The sequence below is a fragment of the Plecotus auritus genome, assembly GCF_963455305.1.
Source record: "Plecotus auritus genome assembly, chromosome: 2".
In the NCBI taxonomy this organism is placed as follows: Eukaryota; Metazoa; Chordata; class Mammalia; order Chiroptera; family Vespertilionidae; genus Plecotus; species Plecotus auritus.
Window position 1 is genome coordinate 45,459,909 of NC_137771.1, and position 25,598 is coordinate 45,485,506.

General features: G+C 38.2%; 1 protein-coding gene across 11 annotated transcripts in view; it reads right to left on the reverse strand.

Moving 5' to 3' along the window:
- DOCK7 (dedicator of cytokinesis 7) overlaps nucleotides 1-25,598 on the reverse strand; it is a 200,367-nt gene that overhangs the window by 119,409 nt on the left and 55,360 nt on the right. For all 11 annotated transcript variants that reach the window (XM_080656332.1, XM_080656339.1, XM_080656336.1 and 8 more), the window contains exons 8-14: nucleotides 25,218-25,284; nucleotides 24,000-24,149; nucleotides 21,299-21,379; nucleotides 18,522-18,687; nucleotides 11,446-11,588; nucleotides 7,364-7,457; nucleotides 6,540-6,702 (exon numbers count right to left, since the gene is read on the reverse strand). In XM_080656332.1, the coding sequence (XP_080512458.1) occupies nucleotides 6,540-6,702; nucleotides 7,364-7,457; nucleotides 11,446-11,588; nucleotides 18,522-18,687; nucleotides 21,299-21,379; nucleotides 24,000-24,149; nucleotides 25,218-25,284 (864 nt within the window). The remainder of the gene's footprint in view (nucleotides 1-6,539; nucleotides 6,703-7,363; nucleotides 7,458-11,445; nucleotides 11,589-18,521; nucleotides 18,688-21,298; nucleotides 21,380-23,999; nucleotides 24,150-25,217; nucleotides 25,285-25,598) is intronic.

Consider the following 25,598-nt stretch of genomic DNA (forward strand, 5'->3'; position numbering starts at 1 on the left):
TAGACATTTAAATTCTTGTAGATTTTTATTTACATCCAATAGAAGTACAATTGTTATTTCTAATTTAAATAATTTAAATTCTAAATCTTCCAGAATTATTAGATGTAAAACTTTTGACAATCATATCACTTGTCAGTATTCATTTTTAAAAGTTTTTAAAGAAACTACTAAAGGGGAAGTAAAAGTTTGAATTAAATGCAGTTTTCAAAGGATATAGTATCCAAGTTATATAGTGACTTACCTTAGCCAATAAATATTGAACATTATGTATTTCAAATTACCCAGTATATGTGTCATATATAAACAATATATGACATATATAAATATGTATGATCTATATGTATCCTACAGAAATATTTTATTCCAAAAAAGCACAAAAGAATATGGGGAAGAATAAGTTTTAGTTTTCAGAACTACAGCCAAACTTCAAAATTGACTTTTTAGAGCCAGAACACCAAAATAGCTTTTTTTAAGAAAAAAATTGAAAGCTTTCAAATGCGAAATAATGCATTATTTAACATACCAATTACTTCCTCTATTTGTTTTTCCTTTTTGGTTGTTGTTGTTAATCCTCACCCGAAGATATTTTTCCATTGATTTTTAAGGAGAGTGGAAGAGAGGGAAAGAGGAAGAGAAACATCAATATGAGAGAAACATATCCATTGGTTGCCTGTTGCATGAACCCCTACCAGGGCCCCAGGGCTAGGCCGGGGTGGTGCCTGCAACAAAGGTATGTGCCCTTGACCAGAATCGAAACCAGGACCCTTTTGGTCCACAGGTCAGGTGACCCTCTATCCACTGAGGCTAGGGCTATTTGTTTTTCAATTTTTAACAATTCTCAGACAATATGTTTCATTTTGTTCCTTTTGGGAGTACTATTAGTTTTTTTCTGCTTTAAATATAAAGCTCAAATTGAGAGATCATTCTGGTATAGAAAGAGAAGTAATTTTCTCCTTTATTATTCACAAAATTGAGTCTTCTATCCTCACTACTTTGCCAAAAGTATTGTAATTTCACCACTAACTCACAATTGTCAAATCTAAAGGCCTTTACCCAGTCCGCATAATCTTTGATCTCCCTACTACTTACTAATAACAATATTTTTTTTCAAATTTGACCTTCATTTTGTTTCCATAATATTATTACACTATCCAAGAATTATCCCCAACTTGAATCCATCTTTATAGTCCTATTCCCTGCTAGTATTTAGTATTGTGGGCTAATGTCCAATCTTCAAGCATCTCTTCTACTCTGACCTTTCAGGAACTCAATCTACTCTCATAGACTCATTTATTTTCCATTAATAAAGTTCCAGAATCTGCATATTATTTCCAGCTCTCTCTCCAATTCCCCTACCTGCCATTTCTCCTTTTAATATCCTATAGTCTCCTCAAATTCAACATATTAAATAACAAATTCATCAATGCCTTACTGCCTCTGCCAGTCCTTCCTCCCTTCTTACCCTATCCCACTCTCCTCCTTACTTCATTATATCCTAATGGCACTACCATGCTTCTAAGTCACAGAAGTTTAAAACCCAAGAAACATCTCTGGCTTTTCACTGAACTTTGTAAACAACCTCTCTATCATAAGCCACTAAGTCCATCACAATCTTCTTTTGAAAAGTCTCTTAATTTGATAAATCTGTCACAATCTTCTTTTGTAGTCTCTTAACCTGATATGCTTTCTTCCCATTTCTACCAAGGACTGCCTTTAACCTGAGTCTTCAAATTATCTAGTCTCCTGCCTGTGCTCCTAATTTTACGTCTTTCGCCCCTCAATCTTCGTAAAACAAATTTGTAATGGCTATATACTGCTTCAACCTGTGTCGCTCAAACTTGTCTACTAAAAGAGTATAACAACAAAGAAAAGATAATGAAAACATATCCTTATAGATTCTGCAGTTATAGGATAAAATGGCTTGATATAAGCAAAGATTTACTTTAGAATAGGACTTTATCTTAAATTTTATGATCTTATCTTAAAATTACATGCAAATTGTGTTTTCTACTCCACAAATTTATCTTTATATAAAAATAGTTATTTCCTCCCCAAATCTTCTAAGAAGTGATGTTCCTGGAAGATGTATCATGTTTATCCTATGGACTTGCATGTCCCATCTAGCTGTGCCCTCACAAGAACATGTACCCCAATTGAAAGAGCATAAGCCTCAGAATGAAATCCAAATCTCTTCCAGGTTCTCAAGGATTTTTATAATCTGAACCCTAGTTACCTCTTTAACCATTTCTTGCCCAACACAAACCCTCAGCTCTAATAAAAATTACCTACTTTTAAACATTCCCTATATATTTTCCACTTGCCTAGAATGCCTCCCAGACCTTTCTGCTTGGCTATGTTCTATTTTTACTTCAAGTTACAGATAATGTCACTTTTCCACAAATATCTAATAAATGGAGGCTCCTACCTCTGCAACCTTGCAGCATTACTATTTGTACCTTCAACTGACACTTAACAAATGAAGATAAGACAGAAAAGTAAATGTGACAAACATAATAATATAAATTGTAAGAAAAAGTAATAAAAACTCCAAGAGCAAAGATAGTCAATCTACTTGATTTTAGTGAATTACTGTAATTCCCTCTTTTATCTGCAGTCTTGCTTTCCATGGTTTCAATTATCCATGCTCTACCATAGTCCAAAAATATTAGATGGAAAATTTCAGAAATAAACAATTCACAAGGGTTTTTTAATTTACAAGTTTTAAATTGTGCACTCTCCTGAGTAGCATGATGAAATCTCGCATTGTCCCACTTCATCCTATCCAAGATATGAATATCCCTTTGACCAAGATCTCCAAGCTGTAGATGCTACACACTCAATAGTCATTTAGTAGCTGCCTAGGTGATCAGATCAACTGTGGTAGATTACAGTGCTTGTGTTCAAATAAACCTTATTTTTATTAAAATGGTCTCTAAAGCACAAGAATAGTGATGCAGGCAATTAGGATAAGCCAACGAGAAGTCTTAAAGTGCTTCCTTTAAGTAAAAGATGAAAATTCTAGACTTACTAAGGAAAGAAAAAAACATCATATTCTGGGGCTTCTAAATCTACAGTAGGAACAAATCTTCTGTCCGTGAAATGGTGAAGAAGAAAAAAGAAGCTTGTGGTAGTTTTGCTATCACACCTCAAAATGCCAAAGTTACAGTCCAGTGCATAAGTGCTTAGATAAGATGGAAGGCATTATGCCCTAACCGGTTTGGCTCAGTGAATAGAGCGTCGGTCTGAGGACTGAAGGGTCCCAGGTTCAATTCTGGTTAAAGGCATGTACCTTGGCTGTCCACACATCCCCAGTAGGGGGTGTGCAGGAGGCAGCTGACTGATGTTTCTCTCTCATCGATGTTTCTAACTCTATTCCTCTCCCTCTCTGTAAAAAATCAATAAAATACGTATTTTTTTTAAAAAATGGAAGGCATTAAATTTGTTGGTAGAAGACATGACATCATCATGGCTCAATGATCCTCCTGATGTACTGTCAGAAGGTCATTAGTAGCCTAACACTACATCACAATGCCTACATCATTCACCTCACTTCGTCTCATCACGTAGGCATTTGTATCATCTCACAACATCACAAAAGAGTGAGTACAGTACAATAAGATATTTTGAAACAGAGATACCACATTCACATAACTTTTAATACAGTATATTGACATAATTATTCTATTTTATTATTAGTTGTTGTTAATCTCTTACTGTACCTAATTTATAAATTAAACTTTATAATAGGTATGTATGTATAGGAAAAAACATAGTTAAATATAGCAGGTCCTCAAAAACATAATTTCATTCAACATCATTTCATTCTAACGCTGATGAGATGCTATAGAAACTTAACTCTTGTTTATATCTATTAGGCTATGGTAAAGTTGGTTTTGCTACATGTCATTTCACTTAAAGTCAAAGAACCTACCCACATTAAGTGAGGATTTTTACTATATAGAGTTTGTCATTCCCAGGGGTTTTAGGCATCCTTTGGGGTCTTGGAACATAACCCCTGCAAATACAGGGAGACTACTGTATTGCAAAATTTCTACACCAAAAGTTTACTCTGAACCAGTGTGAATTTTACTGAGAGCAAGTATACTCATTTCTTCTTTCAGGATTACCTATTTCAGCACAATCTATTTACCCACTCTTTCTCATCCTAGAGTCAGCATGTTTTCATGCCTGTATCGTTCCTTCCTAATAGTATGACTCATGGAAATCACTCATTAACCAAAAATGTACTCATTAACCAGTATTTATTCAGTACCTCCCACTTGCTTTCCTTTATGAAACCTATCCCAAATATGTATGGCTATATATTCCACCTTCTGTTATAGGATAATCAAATTTCCTTGATTTTTCCCATCACTAACAACCACAAGCATTGCATGTATGCATGTACTACCAAATGACCATCCAACACAACAGTTTTCAAAATTGAAAAGGGACCCAATAGTTGGCCTTTTTATCAACGTCCAAAGTGTTCTCATGGAAAATAGACTAGGTCAAAATTACTCAATCGGTGTGAAATGTGCAGTTCAAGGTCATGAAGGTAGGCTTAACTATCTCCCACAATAACCGTTATAAGGTTTTAATGACCTTTTTAAAAATATAAAATCAAGGATTCCATCTCAAACATAAAAACTACTTTTATAAATTCATATCTGTAGACTCTAAATCCCACCCTTAGACCAGTGTCTAGTTTCCAGTTTCTTAATTCATTGAATAAATATTTATTATGTGCTTTTGGTGTGCTACCACACTCTTGTAGATGCTAAAGATAAAGCAGTAAACAAAACAGACAAGTCCCTGGCATTTACAGTAATTACATTCTAATGAGAAAGACAAAAATGATCCCATAACTATATATTATAATGTCAGATAATGATAAATACAATAAGGGTAAAGAACTAGAGGAGGGAAGCAGTGGATCATTTTAGGGAGGGTGATGAGAGTAAGCCTCTCTAAAAAGTGACCTTTAAGAGATATATGTTTGAGAAAGGAACCAAGCCATGCAGAAATCTGGGGGGAAATGACGGGCAAAGAAAACAAATAGAATACCTTACATAGAGTTGAATTTTGTTTGTACAAGGATGAATAAAAAGGCCATTGAGGCTCAAATGAAATAAGCAAAGCAGAGATTAGATAGATATGAAGTTAAAGAAAGGCAGAAGGCAGATATGTAGAGTCTTATAGACAATTATAAAAAAATTCATTCTTTTTTTGCTTATAATGGAAACAACTAGAGGGTTTTAGAAAGAGGAATGAATGATCTGATTTTTAATGTTTAAAAACCTCTTTGGCTGCAATATTGAGAGTTGACTGAGGCAGGAGTAGAAATATGATCAAATTAGAAAGGTACAACAAAATTCAAGATTAGCAGCTATCCAAATATAATAGCCTCTAGTCCCACGTGGCTCCTTAGCATCTGAAATGAGAAGTGCTTTACTAGTAAAAGTAAAATTCACCTCAGATTTTGAAGACTGTAGTAGGAGAGAAAATAAGTAAAATATTTCAATAATTTTTACATTTAGTACATGTCAAAATGATATGTTAGGTATATTGGGTCAAACAACATATAATTAAAATTAATTTCACTTGTTTCTTTTTCTTTTTTTAATGTAACAACTATAGAATTTTAAATTACAAACGTGGTTAACATTATATTTCTATTTGACAATGCTGACCTACATGGTGACTTAGACTTCGAGTTTTAAAAGTGGAGGACATAAGAAATACTAGATTTGGGATACATTTAAAAATTAAAGCCTATAAAACTTGTTCCAGGAGTAAATGGAGGAGTAAGAAAAGAAGGGAAATCATTTTGATTCCCAAAATTTTGGCCCCAGAACTGGGTAAATGGTGGTGAAATATGCCAAGATGGGGAAGTCTGCATTAGAATCTTATGTCTGAGCTGCCCTGTTAGATATCCCAACAGACTTATGAAGTCATGGTCTCAGCATTCACAAAATGTGGGGAGCATCATTCATAAAAAGTATATGTAAATGGTACCCGTGGAGTTACTAGTACGTAGTGTTCAGCCTAAATAGCTTATCCAATAACCTCATGTCAGGTATTCTCTAAATAATATATATTTACCAAATACTGTTATTGTTAGAACATAGTGTAGGCACATAAACTTGATTCATGTGTAATACTAGATTCTGCTAATAAGAACATTTGAGAAAAAAATAGGAACTAGGAGTTCAAATGTTTTAAATGAATAGCCCATGATTCAAGTGCTAGCTCCACCACACTCAAGTATACTTAACCTCTCCATCTCTCAGTTTATTCACTTCTAAAATGAAGGTAACACATACCTCAAGTTATGAGAATTAAGTAAGATAATGTATGTAAGATAATTAAGATTTTATCTGGCACACAGTAAAAGCTTCATACATTACAGCTATTAATATAGTCATGTGGTAAGAAATGGAACAAGTAACAAAGCTACAAAAGATTTTTGGAGAGTTTCATTCTAGTTCTATGTTACTATTAGTATAGATTCTTATTTCAAAATTAAAATGTATTACCTGTAAGTAGTGTTTGGAACATAAACATCCCTAGCAGGAAACTCCAAAATTTCTCTGGTAGGTCTAACTCTACTGTCAGGGTAAAGCTTCACCTGAAGCAGCTCTGGGGTTAGGCAATAATGAGGATTTTCAGGTGCCGGAGAAATGTCTATCTTCAGCTGAGCTGCATATAAAAATATATTGTAAAAACAATGTAAACATAATAAATAAAAACTTCATGTTAAAAATGTTTTTGAATGAATTTAGATAATATTTTTGCAAGAAGACTGGGAAGAAACCAAAATTATTATTGTCTCAGTCCTCTAAATCACATCATTTTAGCAAGTCTCAAAGGTATAAATTCCTGAGACAGACATAAATACATGTAAAATACTGAATGAATGAATGAATGGGAAGGAAGAAGCAAAAAAACAAACCAAACAAACTGAAATCTAGCACAGGAACAAGCTACAATTTCAAAGATTAAATGTTTAATTTAAACTTGGTAGGCTTAAAAGATAGTTGTACTCTGGAATGGTTTGCTCTGATCATAATATGAATCAGTTTCTAAAATTTTACCATTTCATGCATTTTTTTCCTCTAAAAAATAATTTTAAGCCATGATATTATTCACTGCTCTCATTTCAGTACTTAAATTATCAAAGGTTCCTGCCTCCAAACTGTCAGACCACATGAGGGTAGAATGAGATGAAGAGTAATGACAGGCATTGAGCACAGACAGACATTTGGGCCAAGTAAATGAAAAAGGAATACATATTACAAACAATACAATATATTAGTGATGATAACAGTTATAATTATTTCTAGTTAAAAATTTTAAATACCTGTAATAGGTCTTAGTCTCCGTAAAACAGAAGATGGCCTTCTCATATCGGCAAGGAATTTGTACAGATCTTCATCACTTAAGCGGTCTCCTTCCTGATTTTGAAAACAAAGGAAAAATTATTTGATAAAATAAATATGGTAGATTTAAAATACTGCTTGTTAATAATCCTGCCCTTCTTCCTTCATTTGAGTCAGAGTGAAAAGTGAAATTAATATAATCGTGATTAAAAATCAATATGCTGACTTATTTCTTTTATGCTTTCAAATTTTATTGAGTTATGATATTGCTATCTGTTTTAAAATTTTATATATTTATTTATAGCCCATTATGTTTATAAGGTATTACAGGGAGCTCTAAAATATGGAAAATTAATACAAATTAGAGATAGATGAAAAGGATAAAAAAATGAATATTGATATAAAACAGACATACATATAATGACAATCTTAAAAAGTTATAACTCTTGAGTTTATATTTCTTTTCAACTTTGTATCACCAAGTCTTTCAAATGCAAAATATACAGCATTGACTAAATTTATAAGAGGAAAGAAGTAATAACAAAAACTTCTCTTGAAATAAAGTATAACTATCTTGGTATTAAACCAGAAAGAAAAAAATGCTGAAAAGACCTCCATCCTGGAAAAAGAGACAAACCAAACCAAACCATAATTAATAAAAATTTTTCAATTTAATGTAATGTTTTGCAATTAAAATAGGTAGGGATTAATTTTGTTTTTTAATTTAAGAGTTAGTTTTTAGTTTATTAATTTAAACCTCCTGCATTTAATATATTAGTGGTTTTAAAGTATAGTTCATGTGATCTTTTTATCTTAAATAGATTTAAGGTTACTTTACTTTTATGAGCTCACCCTGAACTATATATTCCACCTGCTCACTGCTATGTTCTGAACAGGATACAGAATTGCTCATCTTTTATCCCACTATCTAGAAAAGTGATTTTTACTTTCTAGGAGGTTGGAGGTTTTTGTTGATACTTTTATAAATAGTTTTTAGTTTTATTGAGTTATGGTTAGCAAATTTGACTCTATGAAGATTTTTTCAGTGACCTAACATATAATTATTACAAATGTTCTATCAGTTGCTAAAACAGTATATCCTCTTCTTTTGAATATAAAATTAAATACATCCTTAAATGGTTTTTATTTATTACTAGAGGCCTGGTGCACAAATTCATGCACATTGAAAGGAAATTAATTAGAAGAAATATTTTAGAGGCCGGGGAGGGACCACGGGAAGTTGGCTCCAGGGCACGTCCAGCCAGTCTCGCCCAGTCCCTATCCACCAGACCCCAGTAGCAAGCTAACCTACCAGTCAGAGCATCTGCCACCTGGTAGTCAGTGTATGTCATAGTGACTGGTCAAGCAGTCAACTGAATGGTTGACCAAACAGTCAAACACTTAGCATATTAGGCTTTTATATATATATATATTGATACATTAAGATTATCTTTAGATTCAATTATTTCTGTCTACTTAACCTGTTAAATTGATTATATTATTTACCTCCATTCTTTACTCCATATCTGTTTCCATACCTTTTGTTAGGTGGGACATTAACTCCCTCCCCAGGCTTGTTTTGGCCAATAAGCAAAGATGACGCAGAAACTTCAAAAACATTTGCACAACTGAGCTTGCCCTCCCTCTTGAACTTCTGCCACTGCTATGAGAACATGGCCAAGCTAGCCTGCTAGATGATGAGAGTACAAGTTGAGAAACATGAAGGAGGTCTGTTATTTCTGTCTTCCCAAAGTCAGTCTAGATCAGCTGACCCCAGTCAACCTCTAAACATGTGAATGAACCTAGCTGACAACCCCTTCTCCACACTGCAGGTTTACTGTTGTGTACTCCTAAAGCAACAACTTACACACAATTTAATAAATAGAAAAAAATACCCTTAAAACTAATGTGTGAATTTGATTTTATTTTTAAATCTCCATGTATTTCTAATAACTTTAGCTTGTCACATTTAAAATCTGTAAATAAGCACTGATTACTATATCCTAATCATGAGTAGTAATTGCTCATCAATTAAAAAAAAAACAAAAAACACCTGCTTTCTGTATCTTATTTAGGAGAAAATTATGCCTTAAATTCTACTTTATTAAAATTATAACCTCTGCTTTTTATTTAATTTGCATTTGCCTGACATATAATACTAGTATAAAGCCCTACAAAGTCAAGTGTTAATGCTTTCCATTGCTCTATGTCTCCAGCAATCATTGATTTTTAAGTTTCACAAGTAGTTTGTGCTAGTTTCCAGTTACCAGACTCCCGTACACGGTGAATACTCAAAAAGTATTTGTTGGATAAATATGTAGGTGGGTAGAATGATGCTCAGTACATGGTGAATGCTCAATAAAGTACCTTTGAATAAATAGGTGGGTAGGTGGATGGATAACTTGTTGATTTGAGTTTACAATACCAGTTCAATGATAAAGCAGCTGAAGAAATGAAAAGAGCTGTGAAAATAGCAGAAATGATGTAGGAGCTGAAGAAGCACAAAGAGAAAAACATCATAGTTGTGAGGCTGTGTCATTGTATTGGGTAAATCTACCGCTCTGTTTTCATAACTGTACTTGGCTATCACCTCATCGAAGTAACACTGAGGCCTTTTCTAAACTCTTTCTGGTACTACAATCTATATATATAAAAGTCTAAGTGACCGTCTGACTGTCCAACCGGTAGCTATGATGCGCACTGACCACCAGGGGCAGACGCTCAACGCAAGAGCTGCCGAGCTGCGGTGACTTGGCAGCTGTGGTTCTCGGGTGACGCACCCAGAACCAGAGAGAAGGGAGACTGATTCCAGGGTACATCACCTGAGAACCACCCTCTTGCAATCTGGGACCCATCAGGGATGTCGGAGAGCCGGTTTCAGCCCGATCCCCACAGGCCAGGCCAAGGGACTCCACCGGTCCATGCACCGGTCCTCTAGTTCATAATAAAAAGACCCTTACCACTTCAGACACTTCTTACCTGCTTTATTTTCCATCCGAGTGTCTCAGAGCAGTTGCCTATGAATGCTATTGATAGATAACTGTGAAAGGCACTTCCAGTACATTGTTATCTGTCAACTCATGGCACATCCTGCCCTAAAATCTAGCTATCTCAAGTTACAAGGTATTAGAAGGCCAGGATTTCCTCCCTATATTTAGAATAACATCTCAAAAGGACAAATTTTGAGAGAGTATTTTGCATTTTCCTTTAATCTGCTCTAAAACACGTGAATAGTTCTTCTCCAGTTTGTCACACTAATACAAATTTTCTTCCATTCTTATATGGTTCTGGTCATCTGCTTACTCAAGACAAAGGCTTTAAAATTTTTCTGATCTTTGGTTCACATTATAAAATTAATTTTACTTCAAAATCCAGTAAGCATACACTCATAAAAAAAACTAGGGGAAATAAAGCTCATTGAAGCAGTATTATATTTCTATTCTATCAGGGTTTGTTTTTATGCTGAGTATTACATACTAAATTTCTATTACCATTAATGGATCATGACCAGCATTTGAAAAATACTGATTTGACTCAAGATTTGAAGTGCAGGAAACATACTTGCAAAGAATAAAATATCTTTAAGAACTTCTTGGACTTACAAATTCACCTTTAAAAATAGCAATGGCATTTTAGTACCGAGATGAACCACTAAGACCTGAAAGTTCTAGTCCATGTACCATGGATGTTATAGGTTAGGTTAAAAAAAAACAAACTTAGGTTGGGAGGACAAATATAACCACATAATCACTCTATGAAAATCCATAAACTATGAATACTTAAGAAAAGTTAAAATATTACAATTAAGAAATAGAATATAGATGTGGAGGATTGATTCTGATGCATTATTAGTCAATGTCACTATTTAAATAAAATGATAAAACATATATAACTTATTTTTATATATTTTATTTTTATTATTAATTTTTTTAATTTATTGAAATTACAATCAATTATTATATGTAAAAGTACTACATGTGCATATACATTCATGATTTTTCTGAAATCAAAAGAAATTTATGGACAAGTAACTCCCTAGAATTCCTACATGACAGAACAATACCTGCTTAAAAAAATTTGTCACTGTAAGCGTAGCAGGTCGAAAGCTGGTCAGGTTACAAGCATCATCTCCACTTGTTGTCCTTTCAAGTGATCGTCTGCCAACAATACTAGAATTCCTCCTCTCTGACCAAGACCCTTTTCGTTCTACAAAGGAAAAAAAAGTAAAATATTCATTTTTATAATATTTAAAAAATTTGTTTTAAAGCAGCTTTCCAAACACAGGGTGGAAATCCACTGAGGTTGAAAATTAACCACTTAGCATATTGATTATAGTAGAATTTCACTTCTGGGGAGATCAGTAAGGAAATATTACACCTAAATCTTCTGATTCTCTTTAAAATTCTCCAATGTAAAAAAAAAAGATAATTACCACGCAAAGATTATGCATATGACCAAAGATGAGCTAAGAAGATCAGATATAGAGGAACTATAAATTTTAGTCACTATATACGGTCCCTCAGTTTTATAGCACTCGAATTTGAAACTTTCATTCAAATTTTTGCAAGATAACCCTACTATTCAAACATAAAATAATTATGTTGAAGACTTAAAACTATAAACAAACTAGACCTACCAGACATCTACAATATACTCCACTAAGCAAAAGGCAAGTGCACATTCTTCTCAAGCACACATAAGACATTCTCCAAGACAGATTATATATGGGTGTATCTTGTTTTATTGCCCTGTGCTTTATTGCACTCTACAGATATTACATTTTTCGCATATTAAACATTTGTGGCAACCCTGCATTGAACAACTCTATTGGTGTCATTTTCCAATAGTATTTGCTCAATTTGTCTCTGTTCACATTTTGGTAATTCTCATAATATTTCAAACTATTTTGTTTTTTAATCCTAACCTGAGGATATTTTTCCAATGATTTTTAGAGACAGTGGACGAGAGAGTGAAAGACAGAAAGAAATATCAATGTGAGAGAAACATCGATTGGTTGCCTCCTGCAGGTGCCCTGATCAGGGCCCAGGTCGAGGAGAAGCCTACAACTGAGGTAAGTGCACTTGACTGGAATTGAAACCAGGACCCTTTGTTCCGCAAGCCAACGCTCTATCTACTGAGCCAAACTGGCTAGAGCTATTTCAAACTTTTTCACTGTTATTATATTTGTTATGGTAATCTGTCATCAGTGATCTCTGATGTTATTATTATAATTGTTTTCGGGCACCACAAACTTAAGAGAGCAAACTTAATAAATGTGTGTTCTGATTGCTCCACTGATGGGTTGTTCCCCTATCTCTCTCCCTTTCCTGGAGACCCCAATTCCCTGAGACACAACAATACTGAAACTGGCCAAATAATAACCCTACAATGGCCTCCAAGTGTTCAAGTAAAAGAAAGAGTCCTATGTTTCTCATTTTAAATCAAAAGCTACAAATGATTAAGCTTAGTGAGGAAGGAATGTTGAAAGCCAAGATATGCTGAAAGCTAGGCCTCTTGCACCAAAGAGTTGGCCAATTTGTAAATGCAAAGAAAAGTTCTTGAAAGAAATTTAAAAAGTGCTGCTCCAGTGATCACACAAAAGTTAAGAAAGTGAAACAGCCTTACTGTTGACTAGAGGCCTGGTGCACAAAATTCGAGCACAGGTAGGGTCCCTAGGCCTGGCCAGCAATCAGGACTGATTGGGGCCTTCTGGCTGCTGGCTGGGGCCTTCCTTCCAGCTGCAGGCTGGGGCCTTCTTTCGTTCTGCACTGCCCCCTGGTGGTCAGCATACATCATAGTAAGTGGGCGAATTCCAGGTCTGTCTAACTGCCGAGGGGACAATTTGCATATTAGCCTTTTATTATATAGGATATGAAGAATGTTTTAGTGGTCTAGATAGAAGATCAAACCACCCACAACATTCCCTTGAGCCAAAGCCAAATCCAGAGCAAGATCCTAACTCTCTTCAATTCTATGAAGGCTGAGAGAAGTGAGGAAGATGCCAATGAAAAGTTTGAAGCTAGCAGAGGCTGGTTCATAGGTGTAAAGAAAGAAGCCATCTTCATAACATAAAAGTGCAAGGTGAAGCAGCAAGTGCTGATATAAAAGCTGCAGCAAGTTATCCAGAAGATCTAGCTAAGATAACTAATGAAGGTGGCTACACTAAACAGATTCCCAATAGAGACAAAACAGCCTTATGTTAGCAGATGCTATCTAGGACATTTATAGCTAGAGAGAAGTTAATGACTGGTTTCAAAGCTTCAAAACCTGACTCTCTTGTTAGGGGCTAAGGCAGCTGCTGACTTTACATAGAAGCCAGTGCTCATTTGCCATTCCAAAAATCCTAGGATTCTAAGAATTATGCTAAATCTACTCTGCCTGTGCTCTATAAAAGGAACAGCAAAGCCTGGATGATAGCACATGTGCCTACATGATTTACTGAATATTTTAAGCCCACTCTTAAGACCTATTGCTCAGAAAAAAAGATTCCTTTCAAAATATTACTACTCATTGACAATGCACCTGGTCACCCAAGAGATCTAATGGAAATGTACAACATTAATGTTTTCATGCCTTCTAACACAACATCCATTCTGCAGCCCATGGATCAAGGAGTAATTTCAACTTTTAAGTCTTTTTATTTAAAAAATACATTTCATAAGGATATATCTGCCATAGTCATTCCTCAGCAGGCATCCTCAAACTACGGCCCGCGGGCCACATGCGGCCCGCCGAGGACATTTATCCGGCCCGCCGGGTGCCACTGCCTGTCCTGCTTAGCAGCCGACTCGTCCCGGGCCCACAGTGCGCATAGGAATTTGTTCATAGTTTTTTTTTTAAACTATAGTCCGGCCTTCCAACGGTCTGAGGGACAGTGAACTGGCCCCCTGTTTAAAAAGTTTGAGGACCCCTGCTCTAATGGATCTGGGCAAATAAATTGAAACTTTCTGGAAATGATTCACCATTCTAGATGTCATTAAGAATAACACTGATTCATGTGAAGCGGTCAAAATACCAACATTAACAGGAGTTTGGAAGAAGTTGATTCCAACCCTCACTGATGACTTTGAGTGGTTGAAGATTTCAATGGAGGAAGTAACTGCAGATGTGGTGGAAACAGCAAGAGAACTAGACTTAACATTGAACCTGAAGAAGTGACTGAATTGCTGCATTTCATGATAAAACATTAAGAGGTGAGGAATTGCTTCTTATAGTTGATCAGAGAAAGTGGTTTCTTGAGATAAAATTGACTCCTGATGAAGATGCTGTGATGATGGTTGAAATGACAACAAAAGATATAGAAATTATATAAACTTAAGTGATAAAGCAGCAACAGGGTTTAAAAGAACTGACTCCAATTACGAAAGTTCTGTAGGAAAAATGCGATCAAACAGCATCACATGCTATAGAGAAATCATTGGAAAAAGAAAGAGTCAATTAATGCAGCAAATTTCATTGCTGATGTATTTTCAGACACTGCCACAGATACCCCAACCTTCAGCCACCACCACTCTAATCAGTCAGCAGACATTAACATTGAGGCAAGACTCTCCACCAGCAAAAAGATTACAACTCACTGAAGGCTCAGATGATACTTAGCATATTTTAGCAAGAAAGCATTTTTAATTAAGTTATGTACATTGTTTATTTAGACACTACAGGCCCGGTGCACGAAATTCGTGCATGGGGGTGGGGTTGTCCCTCAGCCCAGCCTGCACCCTCTCCAATCAGGGACCCCTTGAGGAATGTCCAACCACCCGTTTAGGCCCGATCCCATTGGGATCACTCTCACAATCCAGTACTGCTGGCTCCAAACCGCTCACCTGCCTCTGCCTGATTGCCCCTAACTGCTTCTGCCTGCCAGCCTGATCACCCCCTAACCACTCCCCTGCCAGCCTTAATGACACATAACTGCTCCCTGGCCGGCCTGATTGCCCCTAACTGCACTCCCCTGCTGGCCTGGTCACCCCTAACTGCCCTCCCCTGCTAGCCTGATCACCCCTAACTGCCCTCGCCTGTAGGCCTGGGTAACCCCCAACTGTCCTCCCCTGCAGGCCTGGTCCCCCCCTAACTGCCCTCCCCTGCAGGCCTGGGTCTACCCCAACTGCCCTCCCCTGCAGGCCTGGCCCCCCCCCCCAACTGCCCTCCCCTACTGTTCTGGTCACCCCTAACTGCCCTCACCTGTAGGCCTGGGTAACCCCCAACTGTCCTCCCCTGCAGGTCTAGTCCCCCCTAACTGCCCTACCCTGCAGGCCTGGGTCCACCCCAACTGCCCTCCCCTGCAGGCCTGGTCCCCCCTCAACTGTCCTCCCCTGCAGGCCTGGTCCTCCCCTGCAGGCCTGGTCCCCCCCCAACTGCCCTCCCCTGCTGGCCTGGTTCCCCACCCCCAAATGCCCTCCCCTGCAGGCCTGGTCACCCCTAACTGCCCTCCCCTGCAGGCCTGGGTCCACCCCTAATTGTCCTCCCCTGCAGGCCTGGTCCCCCACCAACTGCCCTCCCCTGCAGGCCTGGTCCCCAACTGCCCTCCCCTACTGTTCTGGTCACCCCTAACTGCCCTCCCCTGCTGGCCTGATCACCCCTAACTGCCCTCACCTGTAGGCCTGGGTAACCCCCAACTGTCCTCCCCTGCAGGCCTAGTCCCCCCTAACTGCCCTACCCTGCAGGCCTGGGTCCACCCCAACTGCCCTCCCCTGCAGGCCTGGTCCCCCCTCAACTGTCCTCCCCTGCAGGCCTGGTCCTCCCCTGCAGGCCTGGTCCCCCCCCAACTGCCCTCCCCTGCTGGCCTGGTTCCCCACCCCCAAATGCCCTCCCCTGCAGGCCTGGTCACCCCTAACTGCCCTCCCCTGCAGGCCTGGGTCCACCCCCAATTGTCCTCCCCTGCAGGCCTGGTCCCCCACCAACTGCCCTCCCCTGCAGGCCTGGTCCCCAACTGCCCTCCCCTACTGTCCTGGTCCCCCCAACTGCCCTCCCCTGCAGGCCTGGTCCCCCCCAACTGCCCTTCCCTGCAGGCCTGGGTCACCCCCAACTGCCCTCCTCTGCTGGCCAGGTCACCCCTAACTACCCACAACTGTCCTCTCCTGCAGGCCATCTTTACGGGCCATCTTGTGTCCACATGGGGGCAGCCATCTTTGACCACATGGGGGCAGCCATCTTGTGTCTTGGAATGACGGCCAATTTGCATATTAGATAGGATACTGCTATTTCACACTTAACAGACTAGTACAATGGACCATTATTCAGCAAGCATATCTAATAAAAGAGTAATACGCAAATTAACCATCATTCCGCTGCACCCATAAGCCACGCCCACCAGCCAATCGGGAGGGAATATGCAAATAAACCCAACCAAGATGGCTGCAGCCACAGAGAGCAGGAGGGAGGCTTGCGTTTCCCCGGCAATGGAGGAAGCCAAGCTTTCCGCCTGCCCTTGCCGGCCCAGGCCTCCACTCAATGCTTCAAAGTTTCAATTATAGAAGACAAATAAAATCTAACAGAAATGGCAGCAGCCGCGGAGCTGGAAAGAGCAGGAGGCTAGGGTTGCCCCCGGTGATGGAGGAAGCCAAACTTCTGCAGCCCTGGCCTGCTTTGGCCTCCACTTAAGGCTACAAAGTTTCAATTATAGAAGATAAATAAATCCCAACAGAAATGGCTGCCGCCACGGAGCGAGCAGAAGGCTTGGCTCCACTCCAGGCTACAAAGTTTCAACTGTAGAAGATAAATAAACCCCAGATACCAGGGCCTTCACTTGGGTCGCCAGGGGGCATGGCCGGCCTGCAAACCACCACAGGCCCCTTGCCCAGGCTGCCCCACACCCCAAGGAAACCCCCACCCTGATCCGGGACACCCTTCAGGGCAAACCAGCTGGCCCCCACCCGTGCACCAGGCCTCTATCCTATCTAATAAAAGAGTAATATCCAGATTGACCATCACTCCAACACACAAGGTGGCTGCCCCCATGTGGTCAAAGATCCTGCCCCCATGTGGACACAAGATGGCCACCACAAGATGGCCTGCAAGGGAGGGCAGTTGTGCGCGATCAGGTCAGCAGGGGAGGGCAGTTGGTAGGGACCAGGCCTGCAAGGGAGGGCAGTTGGGGGCGATCAAGCCTGCAGGGGAGGGCAGTTAGGGGTGACTTGGCCGGCAGGGGAGCAGTTAGGCATCAATCAGGCTGGCAGGGGAGTGATTAGGGGGTGATTAGGCTGGCAGGCAGAAGCAGTTAGGGGCAATCAGGAAGGCAAGCAGGCGAGCACTTGAGAGCCAGCAGTTCTGGATTGTGAGAGGGATATCCAACTATCCGTTTAGGCAGTCAGACATCCCTCGTGGGGTCCCAGAATGGAGAGGGTTCAGGATGGGCTGAGGGACACCCTTTTTGTGCAAGAATTTCGTGCACTGGGCCTCTGGTAAAAAATAAAATACTTCCCTGGCCAGTTTGGCTCAGTGGATAGAGCGTCTGCCTGTGGACTCAAGGGTCCCGGGTTCGATTCCGGTCAAGGGCATGTACCTTGGTTGTGGGCACATCCCCAATAGGGAATGTGCAGGAGGCAGCTTATTGGTGTTTCTCTCTCATCGACGTTTCTAACTCTCTCTCCCTCTCCCTTCCTCTCTGTAAAAAGTCAATAAAAGATATTTAAAATAAAATAATATAAAATAAAATAAAATAAATAAAATAAAATACTGACACATACTACAGCACAGATGAACTTTAAAACATTATACTAAGCAAAAGAAGCTAGACACAAAAAACTAGATGTTACTTAATCCTATTGATATGAAATGCCTGGAACAAGAAAATCCATACGACTTAAGTAGATTTGAGGTTGTTTAGTGTTCGGTTTGAGGATTTGGGGAGAATGGAAAGTGACTGCTAATGACTACGAAAGCATTCCACAATTAGATTGCATAGATGGTTACAGAACCTTGTAACTGCATTAAAAAAACACTGAATTATACACTTTCAATAGGTGAAATATATGGTATGCAAATTACATCTCAAAAAAGCTGTTAAGGTTTTAACAAAAGGCAAAAAAAGAAACCTTTGTATGCCTCATCACTTTGCAAAGTCTACACATAAAACAAGCTTATGTAAGAAAAAAGAAAAAGATTATATATTTAGCAACATTTTATATAAAACACTCTTACCTCCAGTACTAATTTCTACCTCTGTAGAATCTCTTTCCAAACTCCCAGCACTGCTAACAATATTCATTAAATGGATCGCAGTCCAAGCAAAAGGCATGCGATATTTCCCAAGTCTTTGGCAAAACTGATCAGCTTGACTTTTCAGCTTCTCCAATTTTTCCTTATTCTGCAAAACAAAACTTTATACATTATATGATTATGCTCAAAGAAATGAATTAAAGGCTATTTCATATTAAATAAAGATACAGTTTGAGAATTCTCAATTTTCAACAAAAATGGAAAAACCATCTGTACCTTTCAGAGATCAATTAATAGTGTGCTATCTTAACCATTGACCAATCTTAACCTGTTCTACAAATGTATGTATAGAATAAGTCTTTGACATTAGTTTGAAATTATCTCATCTCCGGAGAAAAGAAAAAAGAACAAGTGTCAAACATGTTTATGTACTAGAAGCCCAGTACATGAAATCTCACAGCTCCGCCCACCTGCCCGCCGCCCCACCGTGCTCACAGACCCACCTACCCGCGCCAGTGTCAAGTCCCCGCAGGCGCCCGTACACTCAGCCTCCTGGTGACCAGTCTTTGGTCATGGCGCCGTGACAGCGTCATGACCACAGGGTTTTTATGATAGAGACTAGTGGCCCAGTGCATGAAATTCATGCACGGGGGGTGTCCCTCAGCCCAGCCTGCACCCTCTCCAATCTGGGACATCCCTCTCACAATCCGGGACGCTGGCTCCTAACCAGTCACCTGCCTGCCTGCCTGATCACCCATAACACTGCCTGCTGGCCTGCTTGCCCCTATCTGCCCCCCCTGCCAGCCTGCTCACCCCCAACTATCCCCCCCCCGCCGGCCTTCCCGTCCCTAACTGCCCCACCTTACTGGCCTGATCGCCCCCAACTGACCCCCCCGCACCGGCCTGCTTTCCCCCAACTGCCTCCCCCGCCAGCCTGATCACCCACAACTGCTCCCCCACCAGCCTGCTTGCCCCCAATTGCCCCCCCCCTGCTGGCCTGCTTGCCCACAACTGCCCCCCTGCCAGCCTGATCGCCCCCAACTGCCCCCCCTGCTGGCCTGCTCGCCCCCAACTGCCCCCACTGCCGGCCTGCTCACCCCTATCTGCCCCCCCTGCCAGACTGCTCGCTCCCAACTGCCCCCCCACCGGCCTGATCACCCCCAACAGCCCTCCCCTCCTGGCCTGATTGTCCCTAACCACCTCTGCCTCAGCCCTGCCACCATGGCTTTGTCCAGAAGGACATCCAGAAGGTCTCCTGGAAGGTCTCCTTGTCTAATTAGCATATTACCCTTTTATTAGTATAGAGATTGTAAGTACTATTTTATGAAAGGAAACATTACCATGTTTCCAACTGGAAACTAAAAAATATTCTAGGTTATGACTCATTAATTTGATATATTCTAAAAAAATATGGAAGCACTTGAGCCAATTTAAAATAGTTCCTAACTTAGAGCAACCATGAGGTGGGAGTGTAGGGCACAAATATGCCAATAAATAAGCCCAGAGTAATAATAAGTGAAGCAAAAAAAAAAGTATTATGAGAGTACTAAATCCTGAAAAAAGACTAAAGGTCCAAACAGTATATGCCTACTTGGTCAAGACATCCTGAGTCTGGCTCAACTTTTAGGCTATTCCTGAACAAACACTAAGGACCTGCAATCTTTGACCAATGGTCCAAGAGTGAAAACCCACACCAAATTCCTCACATATTCTTTCTATACAGTATGTCTATTGGTGTGGTTTATTCTAATGACATTTCCCTATCTGAAGACTCAGAATTGGGAAAAAATGGAAGCATAGCTAAATAGCATCACTTTTACTGCTATACCTAGTATACTTTAAAAATAGGTTCTTGCTTTAAAAGCCTAGCTATAAAATGTACTTAATTCTATCAGCTTATGTAAATATGTAAGAAGAAATGTGGAATAAGCTGCTATAATACCTTTGAGCTCCATATAATAGAGCAAATTTAATTTGTAAAATGACAACCTAGGAAAGCCTGAATACTTTAACCCTGCTTTCAACCAGATAGCCAGGGATCAGAGATTATCATGTGTTCAGATCTACCTACAATAACAGAAAAGGCTCAGCTCTTGTTCTGAATCTCAGAAAAATAGAAAGCAGAACATTTTCTAGTTTGTCAAGTATTTCTCAAGCATACCTCTCCTGGATGTTTCCAGTATTAACTGAAGTGTTCAAAGACCCAAGATCACCTGTTATTACTATAGCTAACTCAGGGTATCTGAAATTTGGGACCTATTATTGACCAATTATTTTTGCTTTAGAAGTTTATCTAAATTGTAGAAATTTGTTATTTGACAAAATAGAGGTTACATTTTCTATTTTTAACACATTCTTAATTATCTATAGCTAGACAGAGGCCTAGAATATTTCAGTTTTGCTAGGAAAAGTTCCATCAATATCACTATTCTGTATATATAAGAAAAAAGTAATTATTTGGGAATTAAACTGAATTCACTTAGTTTTCTACAAAAAAAACTTAAATAATCAATTAATGTTTGGTGAGGGATATTTTAAAAAATAGCACAGCATGTGACACAAGCTAGGTGACAAAGCAAATAAAGAAACTGAGTAGGATAATAGAAAAAAATGAATTAAATTTATTAGTATGCTTTATATAGTAGTTTCCCAAATAATAATTCGGGAGATTGGAGGTAATTTAGGGTTGGGTTGGGGGACTTGGGGGGAATGGTAATAAATACAAAAGTGGGGGAAATGAGAGGCATGATATTCTATACCTTGGTGGCATCTGCTTCTTTGAAAATCATATATGGTTCTGCACACTCTCCAATGTCTCCTTGCTGTAGAACTTTTTCTAACTGTCAAAGACAAAAATTAAAGATTAAACTTAAAAAAAAAAAGCTATAAGCATGAAAGCAAGGATGATTCAACATATAAAAATTAATCAATATAATAAAACTACATGATCATCTCAATTAATACAGAAAAAGCACTGAACAAAATTCAATATACTTTCATTAAAGAAACACTCAACAGTGTTTAAAGACTTAAAATTTTTCTTTTAAGGTCAGCAACAAGATAGGGATGCCCACTTTTGCCAATTCTATTCAATGTAGTAATTGGAAGACTGAGTCAGAGCAATTAGGCAAAAAAAAGAAATAAAACACATTCAAATTATAAAGGAAAAACTAAAATTATCTCTTCGAAGACGACATGATCTTTTATACAGAAAACCCTAATATTTCTCACACACACACACACACATACACACACACACTCTTTAGAACTAATAAAGGAATTCAGCAAAGTGTCAGATACAAACAGGCAAAAATAAGTTGCATGTCTATACACTAAAAATGAAGAAATTTGAAAAAGAAATTAAGAAAATAATTCCATTTACAATAATATCAAAAAGAATAAAATACTGAGGAACTAACCAAGAACTGAAAGATTTGTATTTTGAAAACTAAAACGGTGGTAAAAAAAATAAAATAAAATAAAATAAAGGAAACACAAATAAATGGCAAAACATCTTGTCCTCATGAACTGGAAAGCTTAATGTAGTTGTCAATACTACCTAAAACAATCTGTAGATTTAATCAAAATCACAATAATGGGGTGTTGTTTTTCTTTACAGAAACAGAAAAATACATCCCCAAATTCATATGGAATCTCAAAGCACCTTGAATAGTCAAAACAAACTTTTAAAAAAAGGAACAAAGTTGGAAGCTGGAAGCCTCAAACTTCTTGATTTCAAAACTTAATATAAAGCTACAGTAATCAAAGTAGTGTGGTATTGGTATAAGGATATACATATAGATCAATGTAGTAGAATAGAGCCCAGAAATAAACCCTTGTATATATAGTTAAATAAATTTCAACAAGGGTACCAAGACCATTCAATGAGAAAAGGAGAGTCTTTTCAACGAATGGTGTTAAAAAAAGACAACACAAAAACACAAAAAAACCTGAATGTCCAATTGCAAAAAATAAAATTATACCTTTACCTTATGTCATATACAAAAATTCCCTTAAAATGGATCAAAGACCTAAACATAGACCTAACATTATAAAACTCTTAGAAGAAAAAATAAAGGATCTGACAATGTTTTCTTGGATTTGAGACAAAAATAGCACAATTAAAGTAAAAATAAATAAACTGGACTACATCAAAATTTAAAACTTTTGTGCTTCATAGGACACAATCAACAGGGTAAAAAGACAAGAAATGAGAGAAATCATATATCTGATAAGTAGTTAATATCCAGAACAGAATTTTTAAAATCTCATAACTTAACAAAACAATAATAATCTGATTACTAAATATGCAAAGGACTTGAGTAGACATTTCTCCAAGGAAGCTATACAAATGGATAACAAGCATATGAAAATATGTTCAAACCATTAATCATTAGGGAAATGCAAATCAAAACCACAATAAGATCATCTTACACCCATCAGAATGGCTACTCTCAAAAATAAATAAATATACAACAAATACTGGTAAGGATATAGAAAAACTGGCACTCTTGGCAGCTACTAGTGAAATGTAAAATGGTGCATCCACTATGGAAAACAGTACAAAGATTCCTCAAATATTAAAAATAGAACTACCATGCAATTCAGGAAATCTATTTCTGGGTATATACCCAATAGAATTGAAAGCAGTTGTTTGACCAAATATCAGACTAGATGTTGCTGTGTAGGTATTTTTTAGAGGTGATTAACATTTAAATCAGTAGACTGAGTAGAGCAGGTTACCCTCCATGATGTGGGTGAGCCTCATCCAATTCGTTAAAGGCCACAGAGCAAAAACTGAGGTTTCTAAAAAAAGATGTTCTCAAAACTACTTGCCTGAGTTTCTAGTATGCTGCTCTGTGGGATTAAAACTCAAGACAACAACAACTCTTACCTGAATTTCCAGCCTGCCTGCCTGCCATACAGATTTCAGACTTGCTAGCCCTCAGCCAAATCCTTCCTTTCTGTGTGTGTGTGTGTGTGTGTGTGTGTGTGTGTGTGTGTGTGTCCATCCTACAGGTTTGTTTCTATGAAGAACCCTGAATAATACAGCCCCTAACTAAAGAAAAAATTTAGTAGCACCTATAGTGTACGTTAAAGAATATTAACAAGAAAAAATAAGTAAAGGCAAAATCTGTGCCCATAAAAAGCTGCACCATTGATAGATGAGTATACAGACACTACACAAATAAACAAATATATTTAACACTAGAGACCCGGTGCACGAATTTGTGCATCAGTGGCTACCTTGGCCTGGCCAGCGATCGGGGCCAATTGGGGACAGCTGGCCGGGGGGAGGGAGCGCGGGAGGTTGGCCAGCCACGGGAGGTTGGCTGTAGGAATGCACTGACCACCAGGGGACAGCTCCTGCATTGAGCGTCTGCTCCCTGGTGGTCAGTGCATGTCATAGCGACTGGTAGTTCAGTCACTTAGGCTTTTATATATATAGATTATTCTCACCTTTATTACAAGAAAAACGTCTTGGGAAGGATAAGTGATAGAAAAAATAGCTGATCTTGCCAGGGTGGTAATGGCAGCAGGTGGTACATGTGGGCGTAGCAATCCTTTCATCTGCTCGGAATTAAGGTCAAAATAAAAGTTTTCTGAAATCTAAAAAATATAATCATATGTCAAATTTTTAAATTTTTACATTTTATAAAAACTCACAAAAATCATATATACCCAATCTTAAACTATTATAGATATTAAAATATTTATACTATAACATAGAGCTTATCATATGTCACTAACCATTCTTTACATATCTAAATCCAAAGAAATATACATGTACACATATAATACCTTAATAAAAAAAATCTTAAAAAAAATAAATTTAGTAAATAAAACTTAAAAAAAAAAAAACAAAGTTATTATTGAGATGAATTACCCCAAATTGTCTTTAAAAATTATATGAATAACTAGAAGCCCGATGCACGAAGATTCAAGCAGGAATGGGCCTTCCTTTCCTTGGCTGCTGGCACCACCTTTCCACTCTGGCCCTGGAGCTGCCTCTTTCTGCTCCGGCCCCGCCTTTCCAAGCTGCCCAGAGGCCCTGAGTGGCTGGGGCAGTGCGGAATGCCTGTGTTGTCGGCATGATGACGACACAAGTGTCCTGCTCCGCCCCCGGCCGCTCAGCGCCTGCGTATGCAAATTAACCCGCCATCTTTGTTGGGTTAATTTGCATACTCACTCCTGATTGGCTGGTGGGCATTGCAAAGGTATGACCAATTTGCATCTTTCTCTTTTATTAGTATAGATATCTCAGCAGTTTTGATTTAGCAAATACAAGTTGCTCAAGCAAAGTTCCACTGCAGAAAACCATAATATTTTGACAGCAGAAATCACTGAAGGCACTTCAAGTTTCTACTATACTTTACGCTTAGAATATTCAAGTAAGAAATGCTGTGATAAGATAGCCTTCTGTAAATGACAATGGTAAAACTAACAATTAAAAGTTGCTTCTGCTACTGGCTTTTGGAACTCTTTCAATGAAATAAAATCTAGGTATCAACTAAATTATTCCTTAGTAAGAAAATATTTAACAAGTCTTAAATTTCCATTTTCCTTTGTAAAATATCAATCTTTAATAATTCTTAAAAAATTGTTACTTATTTATCTTATAAAACAACTTAAAATCAGGTTTCTGAAACCTATTATGTTTAAATCATATAACCTTACCTTTTTCTTTTCCTTTACATCATATAAAGCCAAACTTGCAAAAATGGGTTCAATTTCAATCTCAAACCTTTAGGAAAAAAAAGAATGAAGTAGTTTAAAAATAAATATAGAATACATAATTGGAGAGAAATTCTCATTCCAAAAATAATCTCAATATCTTGTACTTTCCTACATCTGTGCTACACCCTCTATGCTAGCCCCTTCTTCCTGAAACACACTTTTCCAAGAATATCTTTCAATTTATATCAACCATTACCTCCTCTAGGTAATCTTCCTTAATTTCTCCAGCTATAAGTAATCTCTGCATAAAAGCTCATGGCATTTTAAGTCCATGTTCTGACACTAAGTACTTTCTTAACTATAATTTGGTTATTGGTGTAT